This window comes from Cydia splendana, chromosome 13, assembly GCF_910591565.1.
Source record: "Cydia splendana chromosome 13, ilCydSple1.2, whole genome shotgun sequence".
NCBI lineage: Eukaryota > Metazoa > Arthropoda > Insecta > Lepidoptera > Tortricidae > Cydia > Cydia splendana.
Genome location: NC_085972.1, coordinates 18,132,231 through 18,159,185, shown reverse-complemented (window position 1 = coordinate 18,159,185; position 26,955 = coordinate 18,132,231). Strand labels below are relative to the sequence as shown.

The following is a 26,955-nucleotide window of genomic DNA, read 5'->3' as shown; positions in this document are numbered from 1 at the left end:
TGTTCCCCACCTTTTTATTAGTATGGAGAATGGTGGGCAACAAATGGATTCGACCAATCACAGTGTCGCATTTGCATATGTTTTGTCCCTCACGGAGGCACGCGTATACTACTTCTATGCGATCCTACCTTCTATGCCTGAAAAGGGATGGATATAGTTTTTTTTCTCTTCTGTAAAACGCTTCACACAACCTTAGGTACTTAATTTAGTTGTTCTAAAAGCTGTTGCTAATAGCCGTACTGGACCACGAACATGGTGGGTCGTCAGGAATGTGGTCCGCCGTAAAGCCCCCTCCAGACTATGCGCGTGAATCGCGGGCGAAGCCGCGAATGCGAGTGTGGAGTCGATATCGCTGTCTGCGAAAATCGACGCCACACTCGCGTTCGCGGCTTCGCGCCGCGATTCGCGCACGTGTGAGGAGGGGGCTTAACGTCTGTCAAGAACACGGGTATGAGTGAGAGAGATAGAGTGACAGATATGCTGACAGAACCAGAGGGTCTACCGCGAACCATGTTCGACGTGTTGCCTCTCTGTCACACTTACGTACGAATTTACAAGTGCGACAGAGAGACAAAATGTCGAAAGTGGTTTGGGGTAGGCCCTCAGGGCAGTGGGGGATTTACAGTATTTGCCGTCCTAGGCCCCAGGCCCTGTAGCAAGCACTAGACGGCCCTTTCTCAGCACCCATCATATAGACTGCCACCCTAGGCCCGGGCCTACTCGGCCTTAGGGCAAATCCGCCACTGCCTCAGGGTCGCGTGGATCCGCTACGCCCGTTTGTTATAGTTTTTAACTAGGACGCTTGTCACTGGAGCATAAATTAAATAAAAAAAAATATCATTTATTATCAGGCAACTAAGGCCCATAGATACTGTACCATAAGCCTCCTCCACACTCGTGCGCGTTCGCGGCTTCGCCCGCGATTCACGCGCATAGTCTGGAGGGGGCTTAAGAGGCTACTGCGAAAACAGAAATTCGCAAATTGCGGGCATTTTTCTCTGTCACTCTAATTACGCCTTCATTGGAGTAAAAGAGAAAGATCCCCGCAATTTGCGAATTTCGGTTTTCGCGGTAGCCCCTCTGGTATCGTCCCAAAAGTCAGTACGGCTACCGCCAATACCGAAAATCGTCAATTGCGGGCATTTTTCTCTGTCACTCTAATTACGCCTTCATTGGAGTAAAAGAGTAAGATCCCCGCAATTTGCGGATTTCGGTTTTCGCGGTAGCCCCTCTGTAAATTACGATAAACTTTTATTTTTCTTTTATTATCAATGGGTTTTTTATTATTATAACAATTTATAAATGTGTCTGTAATGTTTAAGGACTTTGGATTACAATTTTTGCAATTATTTATTCTGTATTGGCTCTCATTTCACCAATTTAAACATGCCGAAATAAATACATACCTATTTATAAAAACTTACGTTTAAGTACGTAATAAGAATTGTGTAAAACCATAAAGTAAGTGGTAAAACTGGTTCTCATCGTGCCGACATCATGGTCACCCTAATGAGTTTGACAATGTCTTACTTGTATTTTTATCGTAAAATGTAATAATTGTGGCTTCCTTGTGAAACGATATTACACAATTAGAAATTATTTCACTCCCACAACCTTTAACGCAACATTTCTTCACCATTTTTAAGAAATTTTGCATTCACGTGTTTTGAAAATATGTCATCAGGTTAGGGATACCAATTAATATTCAAAGTTACTACTACGATGTCTTCCATATCAAAATTAGTGTTTTTTATTGTTGTGCACATGCTTGGTTAAATCAGTTAATAATATTGACATCATAATTATTTACAAATTTCTTAAAAGATATCAGAACCGTACTCTGAATATAGCACTTAAATAATATAAGAAGGTATTTAATTTCAGTAGTATATTGATATAAATACTACCACAATGGTATATTTTTAACATTGGCAACATGTGCGAGTGAGACACCGCGGCCCACCTTTGCTATCTCAAGTGGACCGTTTTCTCTGTACTGGTACGAACGTCTTTCTGGCTCTGTGATAAGGTTCAATTTAGTATGGCAAAAAAAGTGACAGTTCACTCCTTCTTATAACTCCATGGGTTGCCGGCATTAAAACGTCTTAAAAACGTCAACGTCATCTTTTCGTATCCGTTTATCAGTTTATTTTTATTCATTTATAATGGAGAAAAATGTTTATAAAGTGCTTGTCGCTGCAACTGGTAGTGTCGCTGCACTGAAAATACCCATTTTAGTGAGAACGTTGTTGGAATTCAATGAAAACGAGAGCCGATATAAATTTGAGGTTATGTTCTTATCAGTATAGTAAACATTGCAATGAAACAACTTTGTTTGTAAATAATAATGTATAGCAACAAATGGTAACAATAATTTTTACGTTATTTACTTGCAGATACGTTTAATAGTGACAGAACACGCGAAACACTTCTTTGCAACCTCCGAGTTGCCTCCTGAAGTGCTATTATTTGACGACAACTCGGAATGGCAGGCTTGGAAGCAGAGGGGGGACCCGGTGCTGCACATAGAACTGGGCAAGTGGGCCGACATGATGGTCATAGCTCCTTTGGACGCCAATACATTAGCAAAAATGGCACAGGTACAAAATTGTATAACTTTTTTTGTGAAATGTCATGTAGGTATAGTGTAAATAACATTATTTGCGGTATTTGACACATTATGACTGACGTATATAGAGATGTAACTAACGCAAATCGATTGTCACAGCCAGCGATTACGATTGGATGGCACGTAGACTGAGGTATCGAATTGTGACGTATAATGAATTTTTATTTGAGATTTAAATAAAGCTAGAATTATGTGGTTTTCCCGCAAGCTACCGGTCGGTCGGTGTATTTAATACACCGACCGAGTAGGTCGCACCCATTGTCAAAATTGAAACTAACTGGGGATCTATTTTAAAGTTTATTTATGTTATTTCTGTGTCAAATTTGTTGTCTGTTAAGTGACGATAAATATATCCATATTTACAGTTAATTATCCACCTTTTCCTTATTTTTATTAAAAGAAAAATGAAAAATTCATATCGATTTACTTAGACGACTACCGATTCATAACGGTGGTGTCCGGCCAACCCTAAAATTAAAAAAAAAAGACGTAGAACGTAAACGTTCGCAGTGCAGTTGTTTTCCTTTGTGATTTCGATGTGCAAAACATTTTACATAGTATTGCTGTTGTGAGTGACAGACGTCAAATACCACAAATAATGTTATTTACACTATAGTCTAATATGCTATGGTTTAAGTTACTCATATTGGTTGTTACTAAAGCACCTACATAAACCTTAGGTAAATCAAATTAATTACATAATTCCATCCTTACATGCTGCATCATTGCATTATATGCAGTCAATCAATAACTTTTCTTCTGACTTCATTACTTTTTTCAGGGCATTTGTGACAACCTACTCACCTGTACAACTCGAGCATGGGACATGTCCAAGCCCCTCCTCTTCTGTCCCGCCATGAACACGCGGATGTGGGAGCACCCTATCACATCCAAACAAGTCCAGGTACTGACGGACTGGGGCCATATACAGATACACCCAATTAGTAAAACATTAATGTGTGGAGATACAGGGATTGGAGCTATGGCTGAGATACAGACTATTGTTGAGGACATTAGAAAGATTGCTTGTAAAAGTTTCTCTAAATGAAGTATTTTAAACATTGTTATATTTATTCAGTTTAATTGTTAACTAGTTTTAAGGTGATTACTAGAAAATAATGACTATAGGTAGTTTATTTGTTCAACATTGAGAAATGGTAATGCAAGGCAGTCTTCATAAATATTCCATTTATGAACTATCCCAATGAATAGAAATAAACTTTCAAGTGTTTGACAGACCAATATCAATATGTTTTAAGTTTATTTGCGACTTCTAATGGGACTGTCATGCACTTAAGATAATTTGGACCTGTTCATATTATTGCCACCTTTTATCTGACCTGTTGTCTCCTCAGATCTTACTTATTTGTTGATGTAAAATTACATTCATAAGTCCTAATATGCTTAACAATTTTTCCCAATACTAATGTTTGAGTTCCATAAGATTTATGAATAAAAGTGATAGTTTTACTATAAAATGTAACAAAACCACGGCCTGTCCCATTTACATCATCAAAAATTAAAGTTGATAATATTATTTAATATCTGTATATATGTACCTAATGATTTTATTTTATGCTTATGATAGCACTGAATTATTTTTATTAATATTTAATATGTATTCACAAAATAAAACAAAATCAGGTACTGTAAATGTATGTTTTATTGCATCACTGAATACTGTTTCTAACACTAGCGTACATGCGATACAAACTATGAAGAACTGATTAAAACTCTCAGGTATACATCACATACGAATATAACTATACAGAAAACATTATTATAAACTTCTACCAAAACTGCACACTTTTTACTGCAGATGTGGATAAACTTTCCAAGAGCTACTTACTAAAAGGATTTTGATGAAATTTATCAAATAGAAAACTTGCAAACATCTGGGCAAAGGCCTCCCCTTTCTTCCGCCACTCATCACGGTTTGGTGCAAGCTCCCGCCAGTACACACAGACAGTTTACATTATTATTTTTTAAATCGCCTTTACCACGAGAGCATCGCTAATTGCCTACAAATGGTTTCATAATATTGATAAAATTGTTGGACAAAATGTATGTATTTTATATTGGCGTCCAAAAGAGTTGCAACATTATTTCAAAGTTAAATGACAATCAAAAGAAGTATTTACCACATCTGCAATAAAAAAGTGCGGCAATAACCTTTGAAACATAACTTGACACAAAATCGTAATTAATTAATTATTACTTAATAGTAATTAATAATTACTCAAATAGGTGGTTTCTGAAATCCTTCAACCGTCAACATATGTGCGCCGTCCGTTACTAACCCTGTATTCATTTATATTTTTAACACATTCACTGCCCCCGACCCGCTAGGCGGGTTCTCTTTGCGTAGGCGCTTTTTTCCACATACGGTTTAACCCGTGTTATAGGCTACGCTCATAGCGCGTAGCTCGTGTTGGCAGTGAATGTGTTATAAACTTTTTCTTTTACATTTTGACTTAGCCGTTTACTACGTTTTAAATGTAAGCCAGAATAGTTAATGTTTTATTCAGTGCATGTTGATTGCTATACAAGAAACTTGCAAGTTTTAAAGCTAAAGAAATTAAACTTTTGAACCAACCATTGTAACGTTTAGAGATTGAACATACCTATTTGGGATATAAGTGAGGAAAGTTAGCAATTCCCAACAGCCGGTTATACTATAGTAATAGTTCCATCCAATCTATATGTCAATACAGGACCACATTTAGGGAGGTTCGATTGGAAAAGTTTTCAAGTCTTTTATCAATTACTAAAGTAGTTTAGTAATTGTTTCCCATGTCTCTGATTACGTAATGTCATAGTTTTTATATGACTAGCCAACATATCTACCTACTCCTGATAGCAATCAACTTGCAAGCAAACCTTAGGTACAACAAAAAAACACAACGTATTCCCCAGTAGCGCGCAATACACCGGGGTTATTTTGTCAATGTGACTATTGTATACTCAGCCTAAAATTTAGTGCGTTATATATTAAATTATATTCATAAAATAGCAATACGAATTATAATTACTTTGCAAAAGTACCAACTTGTTTATTCTTAATAACGTATAATTTATACTTATAATAATAAAGTGCGTAAACTCAAATCTATTTCGGTTTCAACCAATATTTATACGAAAATACTATATTTACAATAAAATGATATAAAACTTGGTACTATTGCAATTATAAAACAAATATTTACACAAAAAATATATAAATTAATTAAAATTAACTTATTCGAGATGCAATTCAGATCGTAACAAATTAAAATTTACTTTCGGATATACCAAATTATAATCATTATATATTTCAAAATTAGAGGCATATTGAACATAATTCTCATATATATTAAACTTAATCTAATTGGAATCGAAACTTATAAATAATTACAATCTATGTCATGTCTCAAAAATACACAATACTTAACATGAGAGTCTATCTCAAAACTATACATTGCTCAAATGTGGACATTGACGCTAAGGATTTAACTAAAAAACCTTAACCCTCTGACTGCTAAAGACGTCAACCGACGCGCTCGGTTACAGTGTAATATCAACCTTTATGCATTCCAATAAGGTTTATTATCTCGTGTGCATATAAAAGGCGTTTCGTTCAAAGGGTTGATGTACGAAACTAAAGGCAATACTTGCGCACGTGTAGTCAGCAAAGTTATATGGTAAACATCCCTTAATAGTTTTAATTTTTTGTATGCAGCTGACTATATCTTATTTAGGGGTTTTAGCTAAGATCCATTTCTGATGTGGACTATCATTATAAAAATATAAGTAGTACTCCTAAACAATTAAATTAAAATGTATTTTCTACACTCAAACCAGTTGATGTTATGAAAATTAAATGAGTAAATGCTACATATTTTGAACTATCACAATATTGTTACGTACAAATGCTAGGAATATATAAATGCATATATAGTAAATTTTATACTAATTCGTTTATACGAAAGATACCTTGCGTTAAATATTATATGTATTATGTATATATTGTTAATACATATTAAGGACACTGTAATATTACTTATACGATTATAAATAGTAGAAATTACATCCTTTCAAAATACGCTTACAAAAATGTGCGTAAAGTTTTTAAAGGCCTTTATCTAGCGGTACTAAGATGCCCATTTGGTCTATGATGCCGTCTCTCTTTTTTGTATTGTGCGAACAAGAGATAGCACTAGAGCCGGGCGCTACAAAAACGTCTAAGCTAAGCGTGTGTATCAAAATAAACTTGTAAATTGTCCGTAGCAAAATACTTTCGAGTAGCAATGGAATGAAATTCAGGCGTATCAAATGAACCCTAATTGCACTCGCGATAGATTTTCGTTAGCTCCGCTAACTATTATTAAAAAGTGGTTTCACCAACGATAAAATAAATAGGGTTATTTTTTAAGGCTTGCAACACTGTCGCGAGTGCAAGCGGGGGTATAGTCCGTAAGCTAAGCTGGCAGTGACAAAATGTGGCACGCCATTATAAGCGTCATTTATTAACTTTTTGACCGCTAAAGACGTCAAATGACGCGCGCGGCCACAGCCCAATATCAACCTTCGTGCATGCTAACAAGGTTCAAAATGGCGCGCCGCGCACGATAGGCGTGGCGTTCAAAGGGTCGTACATGTTGGCGTTTCCACACTGTTCCTTACCAAGTGCAAAGAGCTTAGACGAACTTTATTAACTATTAGGCACGTTTAGACGACCGTTTCGTTTTGCTTGTCGAACATCGCTCGCGTATATTTCGAAATGACGTCATACGTCGATTTTATAAGATCGCACCGCTCCTCGACCTCGCATTCGGTCGGGGCGACTCTGTACGGGGACGATTTGTGTTTCCGGACGGTGTTGGTGGTGAAATCGGAGAAATCATCATCGATGTTGTAAATAGCTATAGTTTGTTTCTTATGTACCATTTCTAAATCTTTTCTCTTCTTTTTCTTTAATTTATCGTCGCAGCGCGCGTTTATTGATCTGACAGCGTCTAAGACAGAGGCGTTTTCCAGTTGGTCACTGGAGGTGGGCTCGTATCATACGTCTAGCTCCTCTAGTCCTTTAGAGAGTCTGTGGGAGTTGATGCGCCGACGGTGCGACCTCCGCACGGCGTCTGCGCGCCTGTAGGGCTCGCTTCGAAGCCCGTGTAGGATGTCTTCTAGCGCTCCGTTGTATACTTCGTCTTGGTGGAGAAGTTTCTTCTCCCCGACGGCTTGCGATTTCGTTTTTAGTTCGTTGATTACAGCCTCCTGGGGAAATTTAAAGTGTTTTAGCATCTGGGTGTTTTTTAGATCATTGTGAGGGAGTAAGCGATGTTATATATTAATTACTACTGAGTTACTACGTTAAATGGTTGATCAGATTTGTAGGAATGATCAATATTAAATAATTAAATGTACATATAAGGTATAACTTATGAATACCTTGAACGTTTCTATAAATCTGATCGTGACTGTACTTTCCTACATTGCAATACCATGCTAAGATTGATATTCATTCAGGTATTACTTACACAACTTCTAACCAATGTAGCACAGCCAAAATGTTTTGTAGAAAATAATATCTATGGGGACATGATTACATGCACAATACATTAGCACAGACAATATAATGTCATGCAAGATACCATTTTAGCGTTAGACCAACCAACGAGGATGGTGATACTTGATTCGTACCGTATTTCACATATATTAGCCATCAAGGTTAAATTTCTTTTTTTTTCGCATATATTATTTCCAAGATTGTTTTTATTTTGTTTGGAAATACAATGAAATACATACGGATCACACAGACTCGTTGATTGTGATAATATATATCAAGAAATTAACAAATAATATAAGGCATATGAAAAATAGTTTTGATACAACACCTAAACATGAGAAAAAATTAGTATTACAAAAGCGCTCTATGTAATAGTCAATTTCGCTACTCTAGCAACGTATAGTCGTATACGAGCGACGTTAAAGGTACAATACAAATACAACAATTTTTCACTTTATTTGTTGTTGTACTTGAAGTAGGTAAGGCAAATGTGGCTATTCCGTCCACTAGACTCAAACAACGAACAAAATTGATAATTTCATCTACAAAGCAGCGATTGCTTTCAGTTTCAACTCGTGGACGGAATAACCCCTATGACGGATTTAGCCACATTGACCTTATATAGGTGTTTTCTTTTGAAAATAAAACTTTCAATTGCAACGGCACCTGATAAAACTTCTAAGTAGGCAGGAAAAACGGCTGTTGCTAAAAATGGACACTGCAATAGGTTCGATCCTTTAACTTAGGTAGTGGTGATTTACCTAAGTTGACAAGACCTAATGAATTTCTACAGAAACTTAATTATAATGACTTTTATAGCTTAATAGGTGATAGATAGATTATATACACGACACAAAAAGTTTAACAAAGCAATAGATTACCGCAAAATTAAAGTAGTAAGTAAAGAAGACATTCCCTGTTAGGATTCCATGCAAGTGCAGCGTAGGGAGAGAACATACCCTATTATATACATACTATACATATTTATACACCTTATATACTAAATATCTTAGCTACATATTTAATAAAAACCTATAATCGTAACACAAATAAGGTGTGCATAAAACCATCCAGCAACCCAACAAGGAAACAGTAAATTTATATAAATATGTACCTACAATGCGATCCGTTTTCGCTGCTTTTGAGTGTAGGTCTATTTCTCTTTAATATGTACATAAATTGTATACAGCGTTAATCGGGCATGACACGATACGGTACAGGCGATGCAGCGTACGTCACTTTTTGACACAATACGATAGTCAAAGAAGTAACATGTCATATCATGCGCGATAAACGTTCTATAATACGCCTGTACGGTTACCATCAGTTTGTCACTGATATAAACGCCGTCGAGAACGTAATTTACTTTCTATGCGTCCCGTTTGCACTAATATGCGAGTGCGAGCGAGATGTATAGAAAGTAAATTACGTTCTCGACGGCGTTTATGTCAGTGACAAACTGATGGTAACTGTACTGATTACTGTATAAAGTTTCGTGTCCTGCTACCTATAGGAAGATTAAGCCGCGAGATGAAATATGTAATTTTTTTATACTTTAACACTCTGGGACCTCGACTATAATCTACTCACTCAGGGTTCATGCTTTATTGTCAATTTCTTTGTTTCTGATGTCAGGGATAATGTTTGTGGATGGCCTATCAGAAGAACTGAGCCTGCTATTTTTAGCATTGTTTTTACAGTCAGCGTCAAATATATTGTAGCAGCCAAAGTGGCCAAATAATTCGTCACACCGTAGGTACTAAATATATGGTGTAACGAACTATTTGACCACTTTTGCAGCTGTAATATATTTGACGCTGACTATACATGGCTCGACACATATCAAATTAAATAAAGTAAAATTTTAAACAAAGATCACTCCAACAACGTCGCTTTTTGAACTAGTCGATATAGCTTTGTGAATAAAACTATAGTTCAAATTAATTATCTATGATTTTGTATTGGCAGGATGTCTACAGGGCATTTTTTTTATATGTAGGGGTATTGATATGTGTAGGACGTAAGTACAAACAGCAACAATCCTAACTGTACATCGGTGGACCTAATTACAAAAGGCATAAGGTCCACCGATGTACAGTTAACAGTGTGGGCGATGATAAAATACTAAGAGCACCGCTAATGCTCTGGTTTCCTAGGATAGCGGTGCCGTCATATAGCGGCCGTCTCCATACAAAATACTACGACATCCATATTTAGCCGTATTATTTTGTATGGAGACGGCCGCTATGACGGCATCGCTGTCCTATAGGAAAATCGAGCTTAAAGATTTCAAGGTCCATTTTAACAGGGCATATTAGGAAATTTTGATATAAACCGTGACTGTGAAGTGCACCGCATGCTTCTCGAAGCCGTGAGGTTATTTCTATTCAGCCTCAAAACGGGGGAATTTAACTCTTATACAAATCCCCGTAAGGTCCAAAACTCATGCTCTATTCCATTTCCCCGATACCCCATTGGTGTATAATTAGAAATATTAGAATATTGCATTTTTAAATATTATTTGCAAATCGCAAGTGACACGAAATTGTAATTTGCATTTGCGTTGCTTATTTAGAGTTCACAGACATGTTATTATTGTGTTGTTTATGTTAATTATTAATCTCAATCAATGATGTGCTCATTCATTGTGTTTCATTATTCAAAGGAGACTTTGATCGTTAAAGCAAATCACATCGGAAAGACGATATTCACTTCGTCCCAGATGATTTTTTTTTTCTAACCAGTCGTCAATGACAGTAAAATTTACTTCCCTAATTTAATAACAAATCTTCCGCGAGACACAGACATATTAAATATATCAAGAACGGGTCGCTCACGTATTTTAAGTCGAAAAACGCTCGACATGTTTCACTCCGTACCGAGGAGTGTCATCAGGAGCTTGCGTTGACGGTGACGAATCGGTACGGAGTGAAACCTATCGAGCGTTTTTCGACTTACAATACGTGAGTGACCCGTTCTTAATATATTTAATATTCCTTAATTTTAGTAGGGTTAGTAAGTAAGACAAATGTATGGAAGTGCATGCACTTTAGTCTCAGGCGATGCCGCTTGGCACGATTGTTCCTTAGGTCAAACAAAGTTGATCTGGCTCGGTAGCCAGGAGATCGTACCATGCAGACCCCCTAAAAGGGGGGGGGGAGGGTCGGCTCCCCGGGTCCAATCTATGCTATATTCCATCCTAGTCTTAGCAACTAGGGCAAGTGATATATCATTTTCGTATAATTAAGGGACGAGGAATTCATTTTTGTAATAATTACTATACCTTCTCATACAAAAAAAATGGTTTTTGTACAAAAAATTAAAATGTTATGTAATTTTTGTGACAATATTGGATGTTACAATCACAGTGTGGTGATTTGCACTAAATAAAAAATTGGACGATGTAGCCCATATATTCTTTATTCTGAAAAATATCACTTTATAGTAGGCATTCATACATTTTTTCGTAATAAAAAAAATATTTATAGCGCGCGGTAGTAACGATTTCCATACAAATGGAACTATGTCCAAAGTCAAAGATTAAAAATGTTTATAAAAACACTGAATTTGGCATTTTAAAAGTTTAAATATAATGTTTTAATATTTTTTCCATGCGTTTTTGCTCTTTTTTGGTACAAATTTGTTGATTTCATTTTCCTTCCACACAAACGTTCTCCCCCTATTTCCCCCCCTTAAGGGTTGATTTTATAAAATTTTGTTTTATCTCAAACTTAAACCTGTTGCATTTAATTAATGTTGAAAATTTCAGCTTCATATCTTCGGGAGTTTAGAATGTATGATGTCTGGAAGTAAGCAGAATTTCGTTAGATATTATAATGTATGGGATATTATGAAATAAAATGTCTTTAGCTCAAATACATGTAGATCCTAAACTACTAAACATTTTAACCTGAAAATTTGAACATCGATTAATTAAAAAAGATGTAAGTTAGTAATAAAAACTAATTTAAAACTATCTACCCATAAGGGGGGGAAATAGGGGGGAGAAAATTTGTATGGAAGAAAAATAAAAACAACAAATTTGTACAAAAAAGGGCAAAAACGCATGAAAAAAATATTAAAACATTATATTTAAACTTTTAAAATGCCAAATTCAGTGTTTTAGTAAACATTTTTAATCTTTGACTTTGGGCACAGTTCCATTTGTATGGAAATCGTTACCGTCGAAAAAATGTATGAATGCCTACTTTAAAGTGATATTTTCCAGAATAAAGAATACATGGGCTACATCGTCCATATTTTTATTTAGTGCAAATCGCCACACTGTGATTGTAACATCCAAAGTTGTCACAAAAAATTTCATAACATTTTCATTTTTTGTACAAAAATATTTTTTTTTGTATGGAAAGGCATAATAATTATTTCAAAAATGAATTCCTCGTCCCTCATTTATACGAAAATGATATATAACTTGCCTTAGTTGGTAAGACTAGGAAGGAATATAGCATAGATTGGACCTGGGGAGCCGACCCTTTCACCCCCCCTTTTTGGGGGGTCTGCATGGTACGATCTCCTGGCTACCGGGCAAAATCAACTTTGTTTGACCTAAGGAACAATGGTGCCAAGCGGCATCGCCTGAGACTAAAGTGCATGCTAAATGACCTTACTAACCCTACTAATTTAGACTATAAACGAAGACATCATCAACATTTTTCATAAAATATGTAGTATTTCTCTATACCCCACCCATCCAACTAATTATACACCAACTCACACACAAGGTTAGTACTGAACACACACAAACGCCCCTTGTCCGACTTACTATCGCCGGCCTAAGCCCTAGGCCGCCTAGGGGTCTAGGCTGTGCCTCATCTGAGTCAAGTGCTGCTGCAATAGGCCTGCGCTGACGGCCGCGTAGTTAAACCGCTGTAGAAATTGCATGGTGTTACCATCACCGCTTGTGTGTCGGTATTTCAATTTTAAATATGGCAACAATTATAAGTCTTAATTCTTTTCGTTACATGTCAGAGACTGGCACAAAATGTCCGTCACTTATAGAGGAAATCTGCAAATAAATTAAAAAAAAAATCAATTTCGTGCCTTTTCCAGTGATTGCAATCGTTGGTCTGAATACTGCACTGTTATTACAAAAATATACTTATTTGAAAATAATTGTTGTTATTTATGCTATTGTTTTTATTTATGTTTCATGTAACGGAAAGATTTGGTCCCAAAACAATAATTAAATTCCTAGTCGTAGCAAGTTTTTTTTCTAATTTTAAGGGACCTACTGATTCACCGAACGATATCAGCCTGTCAGTTGACGCAAAATTTGACAGCTCCCAACAACTGACAGGCTCCTATTGTCCGGCAAACTGGTAATCAGTGGGCCACTTTAGTCTTAAAACAAAACGATAGAATAAAAAGATTTTAGATGGTTATTGATAGACACAACAATCATCTTTATCTAGAAATTATAGAAATGTAATTATCGTTATGATATATTCAAATTATGTTACACTTATTTGAACAAAAAATCTAAACAGCTAGTCGTGAGTCTGAGTATTTCTGTAATGACTCTGATATTGCCATATTTAAAATTCGTATAAGCGTAAAAACGAAAAAGTGAAATTCCTTCACCAAAAACGAAACGGTTTTGTATTTCATTTTTGTTTTCTACCCCACCACCCACCACCTTAAACTAAGACCTAAGAGATAAAAAATAAAAAAATTATAACAAGGTTTTCCACTAAATTAAATAAGCGAAATACTTGTTAGAAAATCACTCAAAATAAAAAAAAATAGACATTAGTAGAAATGTAAGTACAGAAAAAAAGAATCAGTCTGTTTTCTACTGATTAAACATTAAAAATTAAAATAAAAGTAATGCAAAACTAAAACTGCGCAGTCTTCATTCCATCGAAGCAATGCACAGAATTCAAGCGCACATACTAACATTACTAACACGGTCAATGCAACATCGAATATTTACAACAGATTAGTTTATATTCTAAACTTGTTCAGCATTATGCCGCGGCTTGGCAAAAAGCTGAGTAAAGTGTGTATTTTTGACATTTAATTTTAAACATTTCTGCTATTCACAAAGCAAGATAAATATGTATAACATTATTGACTGCTAATAAATTACACACTAAGTATTCGAACGCCATCCTACGCTTTTTTTTTTCAAATCATAGAACTGCACTTTTAGCTTGATATAAAACCCTATTTAGTGCATTTCCTAGATATTATGTAGATCATTAGAGTAGTCTACGTTAAGTCATAATGTCATATTTAAGTTCCATGGATGAACAAAAGAATTTTAAACATTTTAAGGATCATCGTTGTTCATTTTGGTGTATAGTATTAAATTACAATTATTAATTTCTCATCTTTATTTATCCACTGACTAGTAAATAATCACCCACTTTTCTCCAATTTCAAATTATGTGAATCACTGAACGGTATGTGAAATTCCCAAGTTTCAAAAAATGTATGAATGTTACAACCGGTATCCCTTATAAATTAAGCCTTCACCTTATAAAAAGTACCGATGTTTTTTATTTATCCCGCGGTAAACACCACAAAACGACGTTACATCTCTTGTCCCTTATAGGCTTGTATAAAGTATACAACGTGTAACACAGTTATACTTGCCGCAGCACCAAGCGGCTGCACTACTACTGTTGCGAGTCCCGCTCCATAAGACCGTTCAAGTGTGAAAGAGATAGCATGACTCGCCACTTAGTCTTGCGTCAAGTATTAACTATCCGCTCGTAAGCCTTATCGCAAGCACATAAGGTCCACGACAGGTCAGTAATGTTACCTGTTGTTTCTTCTGCGCCTGCCTCGTCTTGGCAGGGTCCACGTAGTCTTGTTGGGCGGCTTGTTCGAGCCTACGGCGTTGTTCGTTCTCTGTGTCCGCTTGCTGAAAACGTCGTTATAATATATGTAGTATATAGTTTCCCAAAAATAGTGGAAAATTAAGTGAAATTCGCAGATTTTTGAAGTTGATCACTTCTTAAGCGGCGCTGTGCACTTTATGAGGTGGGAAAAAAATGTTAAACTCGAGACAGCGTAAGACTTAAGACGTAACCCTCTCTTTCTACCGCGCGGCGAAAATGTATGCCTGAGCCTGCTGTATCGTTTAGGCGGCGCAGGGAGCTTCCGTGACGTCACGTGTGACGGACAATGTCATTGTTTTTATTTTTTGATTTAAATGCCATCTAGTGAGTTTCCCTCAAACTGGTATTAATATAACTGTAGTACTCACAGTGATGTGCTTAGGGGTTTCAAGTAATGCGACGAAATAACGCTAGATGGCGTTAACCTCAATAATACATAGTGTTGCAGACATTTTGCACTAGATGGCGCTGTTATTAATATTTTGAGTTACAATGTAGTTGAGTTTTCACTTCTGCCGGCACTCCCGGAGTGCAACCCGTTGGTTTTTTTAAATGCTTGCAGTCTATAGGTAGTTTACCTTGAACGCCCTCGTGAATCGCACGAGCAGCGAGAAGAAAGCGTTGGCGTCGACGCCGCGCGGGGCCTCGCCGAAGTACTCCACGCACGCCGCGAACGCGTCCTGTGAATATCGAAGTTGTTAATGTTATTAATAGAAAAAAAAGGAAAAGTATAATTAATAGGGAATATTACGCAAAACTCTTAGGTGTCGTGTTTCACGGTAGGCCAATCACATAACCTACCGTGAAACACGACAATCGAAAATTCGGTTTCTGCCTCTCTATCACTCTTGCCTATTCTATCGATACAGAGGCAGATAAAGAAATTTAAATTTTCGCGTTTCGCGGTAGGCCACCTGTAAACAAACTGCCTTGATGCATCAATGTCTTAGTGAAAATTTGTCAAAAAACTAGTATGTTTAAGTTACTCTATTACTAAACAAATTAGTGCTGCACGCTGGCGGCAGACGATTGCAGTAATACTCTCTATTGTAAAATGAACAGCAACCTATATAAGATTGTGACACCCGTCAACGTTATTAGCATTAGAGCAAATGTAGATGATTAGTTTCGGTTGAACGGCTCGAACACGACTTTGCGCGACCGGCGGCGGCAGCAAGCATAGGTGGGAACGAAAGGTCCGATCGCTGTGTCTCGCTCCAACGTATGGTTGCTGCTGTAAGAAGACGGCCTCCATGCCGCGCCCCAACTCGGTTACGTGGGAGACTGTTCACCAGCGACACTAGACTCGGTGTGCGTACCTGCGCCAGCTTGGCCTCGGTGCGCGTGCGGCGCAGCTTGTCGTGCGCGTTGTTGAGGAAGTCGCGCACGTGCGGCGCCGGGGCGGCGGCGCGGTCACGTCGGCGACTGTTCTCTAGCAACACTACTCGGTGTGTGTACCTGCGCCAGCTTGGCCTCGGTGCGCGTGCGGCGCAGCTTGTTGTGCGCGTTGTTGAGGAAGTCGCGCACGTGCGGCGCCGGGGCGGCGGCGCGGTCACGTCGGCGACTGTTCTCTAGCAACACTACTCGGTGTGTGTACCTGCGCCAGCTTGGCCTCGGTGCGCGTGCGGCGCAGCTTGTCGTGCGCGTTGTTGAGGAAGTCGCGCACGTGCGGCGCCGGGGCGGCGGCGCGGTCACGTCGGCGACTGTTCTCTAGCAACACTACTCGGTGTGTGTACCTGCGCCAGCTTGGCCTCGGTGCGCGTGCGGCGCAGCTTGTCGTGCGCGTTGTTGAGGAAGTCGCGCACGTGCGGCGCCGGGGCGGCGGCGCGGTCACGTCGGCGACTGTTCTCTAGCAACACTACTCGGTGTGTGTACCTGCGCCAGCTTGGCCTCGGTGCGCGTGCGGCGCAGCTTGTCGTGCGCGTTGTTGAGGAAGTCGCGCACGTGCGGCGCCGGGGCGGCGGCGCGGTCACGTCGGCGACTGTTCTCTAGCAACACTACTCGGTGTGTGTACCTGCGCCAGCTTGGCCTCGGTGCGCGTGCGGCGCAGCTTGTCGTGCGCGTTGTTGAGGAAGTCGCGCACGTGCGGCGCCGGGGCGGCGGCGCGGTCACGTCGGCGACTGTTCTCTAGCAACACTACTCGGTGTGTGTACCTGCGCCAGCTTGGCCTCGGTGCGCGTGCGGCGCAGCTTGTCGTGCGCGTTGTTGAGGAAGTCGCGCACGTGCGGCGCCGGGGCGGCGGCGCGGTCACGTCGGCGACTGTTCTCTAGCAACACTACTCGGTGTGTGTACCTGCGCCAGCTTGGCCTCGGTGCGCGTGCGGCGCAGCTTGTCGTGCGCGTTGTTGAGGAAGTCGCGCACGTGCGGCGCCGGGGCGGCGGCGCGGTCACGTCGGCGACTGTTCTCTAGCAACACTACTCGGTGTGTGTACCTGCGCCAGCTTGGCCTCGGTGCGCGTGCGGCGCAGCTTGTCGTGCGCGTTGTTGAGGAAGTCGCGCACGTGCGGCGCCGGGGCGGCGGCGCGGTCACGTCGGCGACTGTTCTCTAGCAACACTACTCGGTGTGTGTACCTGCGCCAGCTTGGCCTCGGTGCGCGTGCGGCGCAGCTTGTCGTGCGCGTTGTTGAGGAAGTCGCGCACGTGCGGCGCCGGGGCGGCGGCGCGGTCACGTCGGCGACTGTTCTCTAGCAACACTACTCGGTGTGTGTACCTGCGCCAGCTTGGCCTAGGTGCGCGTGCGGCGCAGCTTGTCGTGCGCGTTGTTGAGGAAGTCGCGCACGTGCGGCGCCGGGGCGGCGGCGCGGTCACGTCGGCGACTGTTCTCTAGCAACACTACTCGGTGTGTGTACCTGCGCCAGCTTGGCCTCGGTGCGCGTGCGGCGCAGCTTGTCGTGCGCGTTGTTGAGGAAGTCGCGCACGTGCGGCGCCGGGGCGGCGGCGCGGTCACGTCGGCGACTGTTCTCTAGCAACACTACTCGGTGTGTGTACCTGCGCCAGCTTGGCCTCGGTGCGCGTGCGGCGCAGCTTGTCGTGCGCGTTGTTGAGGAAGTCGCGCACGTGCGGCGCCGGGGCGGCGGCGCGGTCACGTCGGCGACTGTTCTCTAGCAACACTACTCGGTGTGTGTACCTGCGCCAGCTTGGCCTCGGTGCGCGTGCGGCGCAGCTTGTCGTGCGCGTTGTTGAGGAAGTCGCGCACGTGCGGCGCCGGGGCGGCGGCGCGGTCACGTCGGCGACTGTTCTCTAGCAACACTACTCGGTGTGTGTACCTGCGCCAGCTTGGCCTCGGTGCGCGTGCGGCGCAGCTTGTCGTGCGCGTTGTTGAGGAAGTCGCGCACGTGCGGCGCCGGGGCGGCGGCGCGGTCACGTCGGCGACTGTTCTCTAGCAACACTACTCGGTGTGTGTACCTGCGCCAGCTTGGCCTCGGTGCGCGTGCGGCGCAGCTTGTCGTGCGCGTTGTTGAGGAAGTCGCGCACGTGCGGCGCCGGGGCGGCGGCGCGGTCACGTCGGCGACTGTTCTCTAGCAACACTACTCGGTGTGTGTACCTGCGCCAGCTTGGCCTCGGTGCGCGTGCGGCGCAGCTTGTCGTGCGCGTTGTTGAGGAAGTCGCGCACGTGCGGCGCCGGGGCGGCGGCGCGGTCACGTCGGCGACTGTTCTCTAGCAACACTACTCGGTGTGTGTACCTGCGCCAGCTTGGCCTCGGTGCGCGTGCGGCGCAGCTTGTCGTGCGCGTTGTTGAGGAAGTCGCGCACGTGCGGCGCCGGGGCGGCGGCGCGGTCACGTCGGCGACTGTTCTCTAGCAACACTACTCGGTGTGTGTACCTGCGCCAGCTTGGCCTCGGTGCGCGTGCGGCGCAGCTTGTCGTGCGCGTTGTTGAGGAAGTCGCGCACGTGCGGCGCCGGGGCGGCGGCGCGGTCACGTCGGCGACTGTTCTCTAGCAACACTACTCGGTGTGTGTACCTGCGCCAGCTTGGCCTCGGTGCGCGTGCGGCGCAGCTTGTCGTGCGCGTTGTTGAGGAAGTCGCGCACGTGCGGCGCCGGGGCGGCGGCGCGGTCACGTCGGCGACTGTTCTCTAGCAACACTACTCGGTGTGTGTACCTGCGCCAGCTTGGCCTCGGTGCGCGTGCGGCGCAGCTTGTCGTGCGCGTTGTTGAGGAAGTCGCGCACGTGCGGCGCCGGGGCGGCGGCGCGGTCACGTCGGCGACTGTTCTCTAGCAACACTACTCGGTGTGTGTACCTGCGCCAGCTTGGCCTCGGTGCGCGTGCGGCGCAGCTTGTCGTGCGCGTTGTTGAGGAAGTCGCGCACGTGCGGCGCCGGGGCGGCGGCGCGGTCACGTCGGCGACTGTTCTCTAGCAACACTACTCGGTGTGTGTACCTGCGCCAGCTTGGCCTCGGTGCGCGTGCGGCGCAGCTTGTCGTGCGCGTTGTTGAGGAAGTCGCGCACGTGCGGCGCCGGGGCGGCGGCGCGGTCACGTCGGCGACTGTTCTCTAGCAACACTACTCGGTGTGTGTACCTGCGCCAGCTTGGCCTCGGTGCGCGTGCGGCGCAGCTTGTCGTGCGCGTTGTTGAGGAAGTCGCGCACGTGCGGCGCCGGGGCGGCGGCGCGGTCACGTCGGCGACTGTTCTCTAGCAACACTACTCGGTGTGTGTACCTGCGCCAGCTTGGCCTCGGTGCGCGTGCGGCGCAGCTTGTCGTGCGCGTTGTTGAGGAAGTCGCGCACGTGCGGCGCCGGGGCGGCGGCGCGGTCACGTCGGCGACTGTTCTCTAGCAACACTACTCGGTGTGTGTACCTGCGCCAGCTTGGCCTCGGTGCGCGTGCGGCGCAGCTTGTCGTGCGCGTTGTTGAGGAAGTCGCGCACGTGCGGCGCCGGGGCGGCGGCGCGGTCACGTCGGCGACTGTTCTCTAGCAACACTACTCGGTGTGTGTACCTGCGCCAGCTTGGCCTCGGTGCGCGTGCGGCGCAGCTTGTCGTGCGCGTTGTTGAGGAAGTCGCGCACGTGCGGCGCCGGGGCGGCGGCGCGGTCACGTCGGCGACTGTTCTCTAGCAACACTACTCGGTGTGTGTACCTGCGCCAGCTTGGCCTCGGTGCGCGTGCGGCGCAGCTTGTCGTGCGCGTTGTTGAGGAAGTCGCGCACGTGCGGCGCCGGGGCGGCGGCGCGGTCACGTCGGCGACTGTTCTCTAGCAACACTACTCGGTGTGTGTACCTGCGCCAGCTTGGCCTCGGTGCGCGTGCGGCGCAGCTTGTCGTGCGCGTTGTTGAGGAAGTCGCGCACGTGCGGCGCCGGGGCGGCGGCGCGGTCACGTCGGCGACTGTTCTCTAGCAACACTACTCGGTGTGTGTACCTGCGCCAGCTTGGCCTCGGTGCGCGTGCGGCGCAGCTTGTCGTGCGCGTTGTTGAGGAAGTCGCGCACGTGCGGCGCCGGGGCGGCGGCGCGGTCACGTCGGCGACTGTTCTCTAGCAACACTACTCGGTGTGTGTACCTGCGCCAGCTTGGCCTCGGTGCGCGTGCGGCGCAGCTTGTTGTGCGCGTTGTTGAGGAAGTCGCGCACGTGCGGCGCCGGGGCGGCGGCGCGGTCACGTCGGCGACTGTTCTCTAGCAACACTACTCGGTGTGTGTACCTGCGCCAGCTTGGCCTCGGTGCGCGTGCGGCGCAGCTTGTCGTGCGCGTTGTTGAGGAAGTCGCGCACGTGCGGCGCCGGGGCGGCGGCGCGGTCACGTCGGCGACTGTTCTCTAGCAACACTACTCGGTGTGTGTACCTGCGCCAGCTTGGCCTCGGTGCGCGTGCGGCGCAGCTTGTCGTGCGCGTTGTTGAGGAAGTCGCGCACGTGCGGCGCCGGGGCGGCGGCGCGGTCACGTCGGCGACTGTTCTCTAGCAACACTACTCGGTGTGTGTACCTGCGCCAGCTTGGCCTCGGTGCGCGTGCGGCGCAGCTTGTCGTGCGCGTTGTTGAGGAAGTCGCGCACGTGCGGCGCCGGGGCGGCGGCGCGGTCACGTCGGCGACTGTTCTCTAGCAACACTACTCGGTGTGTGTACCTGCGCCAGCTTGGCCTCGGTGCGCGTGCGGCGCAGCTTGTCGTGCGCGTTGTTGAGGAAGTCGCGCACGTGCGGCGCCGGGGCGGCGGCGCGGTCACGTCGGCGACTGTTCTCTAGCAACACTACTCGGTGTGTGTACCTGCGCCAGCTTGGCCTCGGTGCGCGTGCGGCGCAGCTTGTCGTGCGCGTTGTTGAGGAAGTCGCGCACGTGCGGCGCCGGGGCGGCGGCGCGGTGCGCCTCGCGCGCCTCGCACTCGCGCCGCACCGCCTCCATGCCGCGCTCCAGCTCCGTCACGTCGGACACCACGTTCTCCAGGGACACTGAAACACATGCATACGTTAATTTCAACAATATCTGGGAGACTGAGCTTTGCTCGAAAAACATATAAAAACTCAAAAATGCGCGTTTTCCCAGAGATAAGACCTAGCTAGATCGATTTATCGCCTTCGATAACTCCCATATAGCAAATTTAATCGAAATCGTTAGAACCGTTTCCGAGATCCCCGAAATATATATATAAATAAACTAGTGGCTCTGTGAGCTGTAGACCTCGCGAGCAGAGCTTTAAATAACATGGTGCTAAGAGCTTTAAATATAGTAAATTAAAAAAAAAACAATACGAAATTTATGTGTAAAAAAATACAAAAAGATATAAATATCCCCGCATACAATTACTGGGGATCGAACCCAGACCCTCTGTGCAAACAGAAAAATCGGACGTTTACAAACTGAGCCAAATAGTTCTTAGATGGGTTGACGAAATTTAGCTACTCCTTCTCAAATTAAAATTAGTTAAAATTAAATATCTCAATACCTCCGAAACCAGCGAAATAAATTTTCTGAAATTTTGGCCATTTAATCTATAAACATATCTCAAAAAGAAAACACTCGTATGGTACCGATACCACTATTTGTTTAGGCGCGAGCTATCACGACTCCGCCATTTTAAAAAAATTCAAAAAACCGGACGGACAAAAAAAAATTATTTAGACATAGAATCCAGTCACAAAATTTCACGAGATTCGGTCAAGAATTGCGACCTGTAGAGGAGAACATCCGGACATACAAAAGCAAAATGCTCCAGTCGAAACGTAGACCTTCGCTACGCTCCGGTCAATAAACAAGAATCGCTCGTTTAAAGGTATTAGATTAGATTAGATAGATATAAAACAATCGCATTATATGTATAGACATTTAGGGCCACCCCATACTAGCGTCTTTTGAGCGTCTAGTCAGCGATAAGAAAAATGGCGCAGTTGCGCCAGCGTTGCGTCGAGCAGCAGCGATAGAGTTGACTATACGCCGACGCTCGGGAGACGCTACGGGTGGCCCTTACAGATAAGACAAAATCAAAACCAAAGCTGTAGACTGAGCACAAGTGTGGCGCCCGCGAGATAGACTGCCCGTCTTTCTCTAATTAATACATCGATGGGCAAACATTTCTAGAAAAAGAGTTAAACTTATTATACGCGATATAATCCGTTTAAATTGTATTGTTGTTGTTCAATAACTATCGCCGTAACTCGAGACAATTTCCAAACGTTAAAATAATAGTACATTACTACAGAGGCCGGGACGAAAGGGGTTGCCGGCCGAAGACATATAGACGGCCGAGCGAGCGAGGCCGAATAGGTCTGTGCGCGGGCAACCCCATTTCCCGCCGAGGTATGTATAGTGCTTTTCTCAAACATGCAATGAAATAAATAAAATAAAAAATCCACGAAAGCCAAGTTTTATTTATAGAAAAAACTAAAAGTAAACTACACCCAAAATATAACCAACACGTACCTATATCATTATCACGCGTATGTTTTACACGAGTCGTGTATTTTTACTACCCGTATATTTTCATGTATCTTTGATTTTTTCGCCTTGTATCCGTCTGACTGTCGTTTTCGTCACATAAGTTTACATAGTCTTTCATGTTGATATCATGTTTCACATACATTGTTGCTTTATGCATGGAGTAAATAAGTATAATTTCCACAGTGTTGACGAATTTGTAGTTACATTCATTTAAAATATGCCACAAAACTGTTTCTAATAAATTGTAAGCCATTTTTCTTAGTTTCTCAAATAATAAAATTGCCATAAGCAACCATATACATACTCGTACTTCGTCTTTGACTTGGCGGTAGAGGCAGCAAGTTATTAAAATCAATTCTGCTTATGCTGCCAATTCCAACACCTACGATTACAATTAATATTAATTTCATTATTTCGGCGAAACTCATATTAAAGTCAAATAATCAACAACGCACCATAAATCCAATAAAACAGAATGAATATTTTTCAACTTTACCTCCATAACAATTTAAAAAATATAACTACGCGTGTTTGAGTAGACCTTTTTACCGCTAACGTTTAGATGAAATATTTTAAATGTTTTTATTTGTGTAGTTAAATTTATAATTTAAAATTATAAAATTATAGAATGTATTATTTATTAAGTTCATGTTGATTTTATACAAATAAAACTGCAAATTATAGCAAACATTGTTTTTTGTTTTTTTTTATAGGCATAGTGGCAGAGTGTCATTACGAACCATAAAGCAAATACTGCCTCTAGTTTTTTTTAATGGATGAATGCCACGATGCTGTGTCACAAATATCTGTGAAATGATAATTAAAAAAGAGGACTTTGCCGGCCTAGGCCTGCAAGATGTGTATGAAATTCCATTAACGACCTTTTGTCCTAGCCGCACCTGAAACGTCATACTTCGCAGCCTATTATAAGGAACTTAACATCAATATTTCATTGCATGTTTGAGAAAAAATATTGAAGTCGCATAATCACCCAATGCAACGGCATCTTATAAGTAAATAATTTTAATAACCATGAAATAATTACCTTGAGCAGCCTTGTCAATATACATCAACTCTGAATCAAAGTTCATCAACTCCGGGAAGTTCTGCCTAATAGTCCCCACGATATAATGCAACAGCGATATCCTCTTATCTGTTGACTTCGTATCCATAAGCGTGTCCAATGACTGCAGTTTGAATCCGTAGGCCGGGCCCCGCTTACTACTGTTCAAGTAGTTACCAAAAGCGAGGATAATCTCTAGGACATTTCTTAATTTCTGTGAGGATTTCACTGAGGAAGACCCTGAGATTATCGCATGGATTTGAGGCGTTATTAGATGGATGTTATCGAAGAAATTGCCCATGTAACTCATTATAGACAATTTAGCTGAAATCCTTTCTACCTTCGCTAGTTGCATAAGGAATTTATCTTCCTCCGTTAGTAAGTTGATATTTTTCTTCTCAGCTAAGTATTCTTTGTAGGCCTTCTGTTCGGCTTCGGTAGGCACCATCCGTTGGAGGATTTCGACGCTTTCTAGTGGCAGTTGTTTGAGATCGAGGTTGTTGACCGCTAGGATTACTTTCTCGACGGGTATGTCGAGTTTTCTTCGGGATATTGCTGTAACAAAGTAATAATTATGTAATTAGTTAAAATTGTTAATTAGTTCAAAGATTGTATATAAAAAAGACACCTTATAGGACCGCATCTTGATTACAGTACAGTCGACGTCAAAAATAGGTTTACATTTTTCGCCTTATTACAAAGGAAAAGTGTAAACATATTTTTGGCGTCGACTGTACAAGGGATAACGGGTCAGTCGGAAATAAGCCTTGGTCGTGGTTGTACTGATTCTTCATTGTTTCAGATTACCATTGATGATATTAGAGCAGACGCGTACAAAACAAATAAAAAAATCTCTAGCTCAAATATAGGGTTAAATTTTATCCTATGTCTCATTGTGAGTCAAGTAAGAGGCTAGCGACGTTCCTCAATCAAGTTCCCCTCATGGACCACCAAATTGTAAGTAGGTATATATGTTATATATTTAACTAACCTATGTTCCGTAACCGCGTGTGTTCCAACAGCGACACAGTGTCAGGCCTCCTGAACCTCTTGCTCGGGAAGGAAGCCAACGTGTCGTTGTCGCAGGAGTCCACTCCGACGCCACAGGGGCCGCCGATGCGGAATTTCTCTTCGAACTCTGAGAAGTTTATCCTGTTTCGTGGCCGCTCTTCGTCTAGCTCGTTGAATATTGTGCCTCGAACCTGAAATAATCAAGATAAAATCACTACAGTATAATAAAATTACAATAGTATATAAATAGTAAAAATTATAATAAAATATCGGGAACTATTCACGACAATGCTAAGTAGGTATCTCGGTATACATCTTGTTCACCTTCCCCAGGGAACAAAGTATGTATTAGTACTACGTGCTTCTGACTGTGATGGCCCGAATTGTGCAGTCCCTTCCAAACGCTATCTTTCTCACTTACCTGGTTAGGCTTCAAAGCTATCTTTATCGTCCGTCATGCATGGCGTCCGTATGTTCCGGGGGCATCATTGGCCAAGTAACACGGTACTAACGGAGAGAATGTCACGACATGGATTATGTTGTCCCTCTCAAACACATACGTTCTCTTTCTCACCTGGTTAGGCTTCAAAGCTATCCAATTCAGCGTAGGCAGCTTATACTTGGTGTCCACCTTCCTCTTTATCGTCATGGCATCTGTATGTTGCGGGGGCATCATTAGCCCAGGCGCGGGTGGGGGTGGGGGAGCACACGGTACTAGCGGAGGCGGGGGTGGTGGCGGGGGTGCCACGGGGGCTGGCGGGGGTTTAGGCGCGGGGGGAGGGGGGGCGGGCTTGGTGAAGCCGTTGGGGAGCGGGGAGGAGGGGCCGTTGGGGGTGTGCGTGCCGTTTGTGGTGCCGCTGGTGCCGTTGGTACCGTTGCAGAGAGCGTGGGAGGATATAGCGCCCACTGGAAGAGAATTATTATAGATTAGTGCATATACAGATACACATTATCAGATCAGCTTCTGTCGGACTGTTAAACGAAATTCAACAATGTTATTTGTATTCAACAACAATGAGAGCTTACTTGACGCCCCTCGTGGCAGCGACTTGGTCAAGGATTCCAGCTCCTGAACCTTCGACTCCAGCATAGACTGCCTGTTTCTGGAATCCTGCTGCGCCCGTCTTAGCGTTGATACCTGTAAAAAGCAAATAAGTTGAGAGTTCAGCAAGGTAGAAAAGTATGTGTGTCTAAACTATGTTATGCAGACAAAGCTCTCAGCAAAATTTTTGTACTAACCTCTTCCACTACTTGCCGACGCGCCTCGGCCAGCTGGTCGCGTTCCTGGCGTACGCTGGCCAGTTCGGATTCTAGCGTAGCCAATTTCGCTATCGCCTCTCGCTCGAGCGCTGCTAGGCGCTCGTGGGCCTGAAAACATTATTAGATATATACAAGGACCTAAAAAATACGGACGTCACGCCGCTTAATACCAAACTATGATTGGTTAACTGACCTTATTAACACGCGATACGCTCACATTCACAAGTCCAAGGCTGAACGATGATTGGATCAAATCCGATAAGTGAATATGTGTGCGTACGAAATCGTTGTATTATAAAATCAATGTCCTGTTTTAGCGACGCGTCGTCCGTGCATTATGTTTACATATAAAAGAAGGTAGAAAATTCGTAATTATCTTTTCTTCTAATTTTCTGCTCATTTAACAAGATGTTATAATACTTACAATGTAATTGAGACACAACCAACCAGAGTAATTAAGAGGAAAGATAAGTATACATACGTGTCCCAACTCGTCCTCCAGTTCGTTGACCTTTTCAAGTGCGGCCGTTTTCGTCTCGCTGTCTTCCATAAGGGCCGCAACGTCGAAAACGTTGTCGAGGTACGCCGATATTTGGACCTGGAAAGTTAGTTAAGTTACAATACATACTACATTTCCATGCGAATAAAAATGTGCTCGAGTGGAGACCACGGACTAGCAAGCGCAGCGTAGGACGTCCACCCACAAGATGGACAGACGACCTTGTTAAG

At 43.5% G+C, this 26,955-nt stretch overlaps 2 protein-coding genes across 2 annotated transcripts in view; one reads left to right on the top strand and one right to left on the bottom strand.

Moving 5' to 3' along the window:
• Positions 1 to 2,119: 2,119 nt before the first annotated feature.
• On the top strand, positions 2,120 to 4,194 carry LOC134796231 (phosphopantothenoylcysteine decarboxylase). The gene is made up of 3 exons (XM_063768277.1): positions 2,120 to 2,288; positions 2,397 to 2,600; positions 3,411 to 4,194. The coding sequence occupies exons 1-3, from the start codon at positions 2,166 to 2,168 to the stop codon at positions 3,675 to 3,677; spliced, it is 594 nt and encodes a 197-aa protein (XP_063624347.1). The 5' UTR covers positions 2,120 to 2,165; the 3' UTR covers positions 3,678 to 4,194.
• An 80-nt stretch (positions 4,195 to 4,274) lies between these two features.
• The window catches only part of LOC134796245 (formin-like protein), a 185,763-nt gene continuing 163,082 nt past the window's right edge, over positions 4,275 to 26,955 (bottom strand). Inside the window, exons 8-17 of the mRNA XM_063768291.1 lie at positions 26,708 to 26,824; positions 26,206 to 26,334; positions 25,993 to 26,104; positions 25,541 to 25,872; positions 24,947 to 25,157; positions 23,938 to 24,510; positions 21,225 to 21,406; positions 15,619 to 15,720; positions 14,962 to 15,063; positions 4,275 to 7,882 (exon numbers count right to left, since the gene is read on the bottom strand). Coding sequence (XP_063624361.1) covers positions 7,670 to 7,882; positions 14,962 to 15,063; positions 15,619 to 15,720; positions 21,225 to 21,406; positions 23,938 to 24,510; positions 24,947 to 25,157; positions 25,541 to 25,872; positions 25,993 to 26,104; positions 26,206 to 26,334; positions 26,708 to 26,824 — 2,073 coding nt within the window. The 3' untranslated portion in view covers positions 4,275 to 7,669. The remainder of the gene's footprint in view (positions 7,883 to 14,961; positions 15,064 to 15,618; positions 15,721 to 21,224; positions 21,407 to 23,937; positions 24,511 to 24,946; positions 25,158 to 25,540; positions 25,873 to 25,992; positions 26,105 to 26,205; positions 26,335 to 26,707; positions 26,825 to 26,955) is intronic.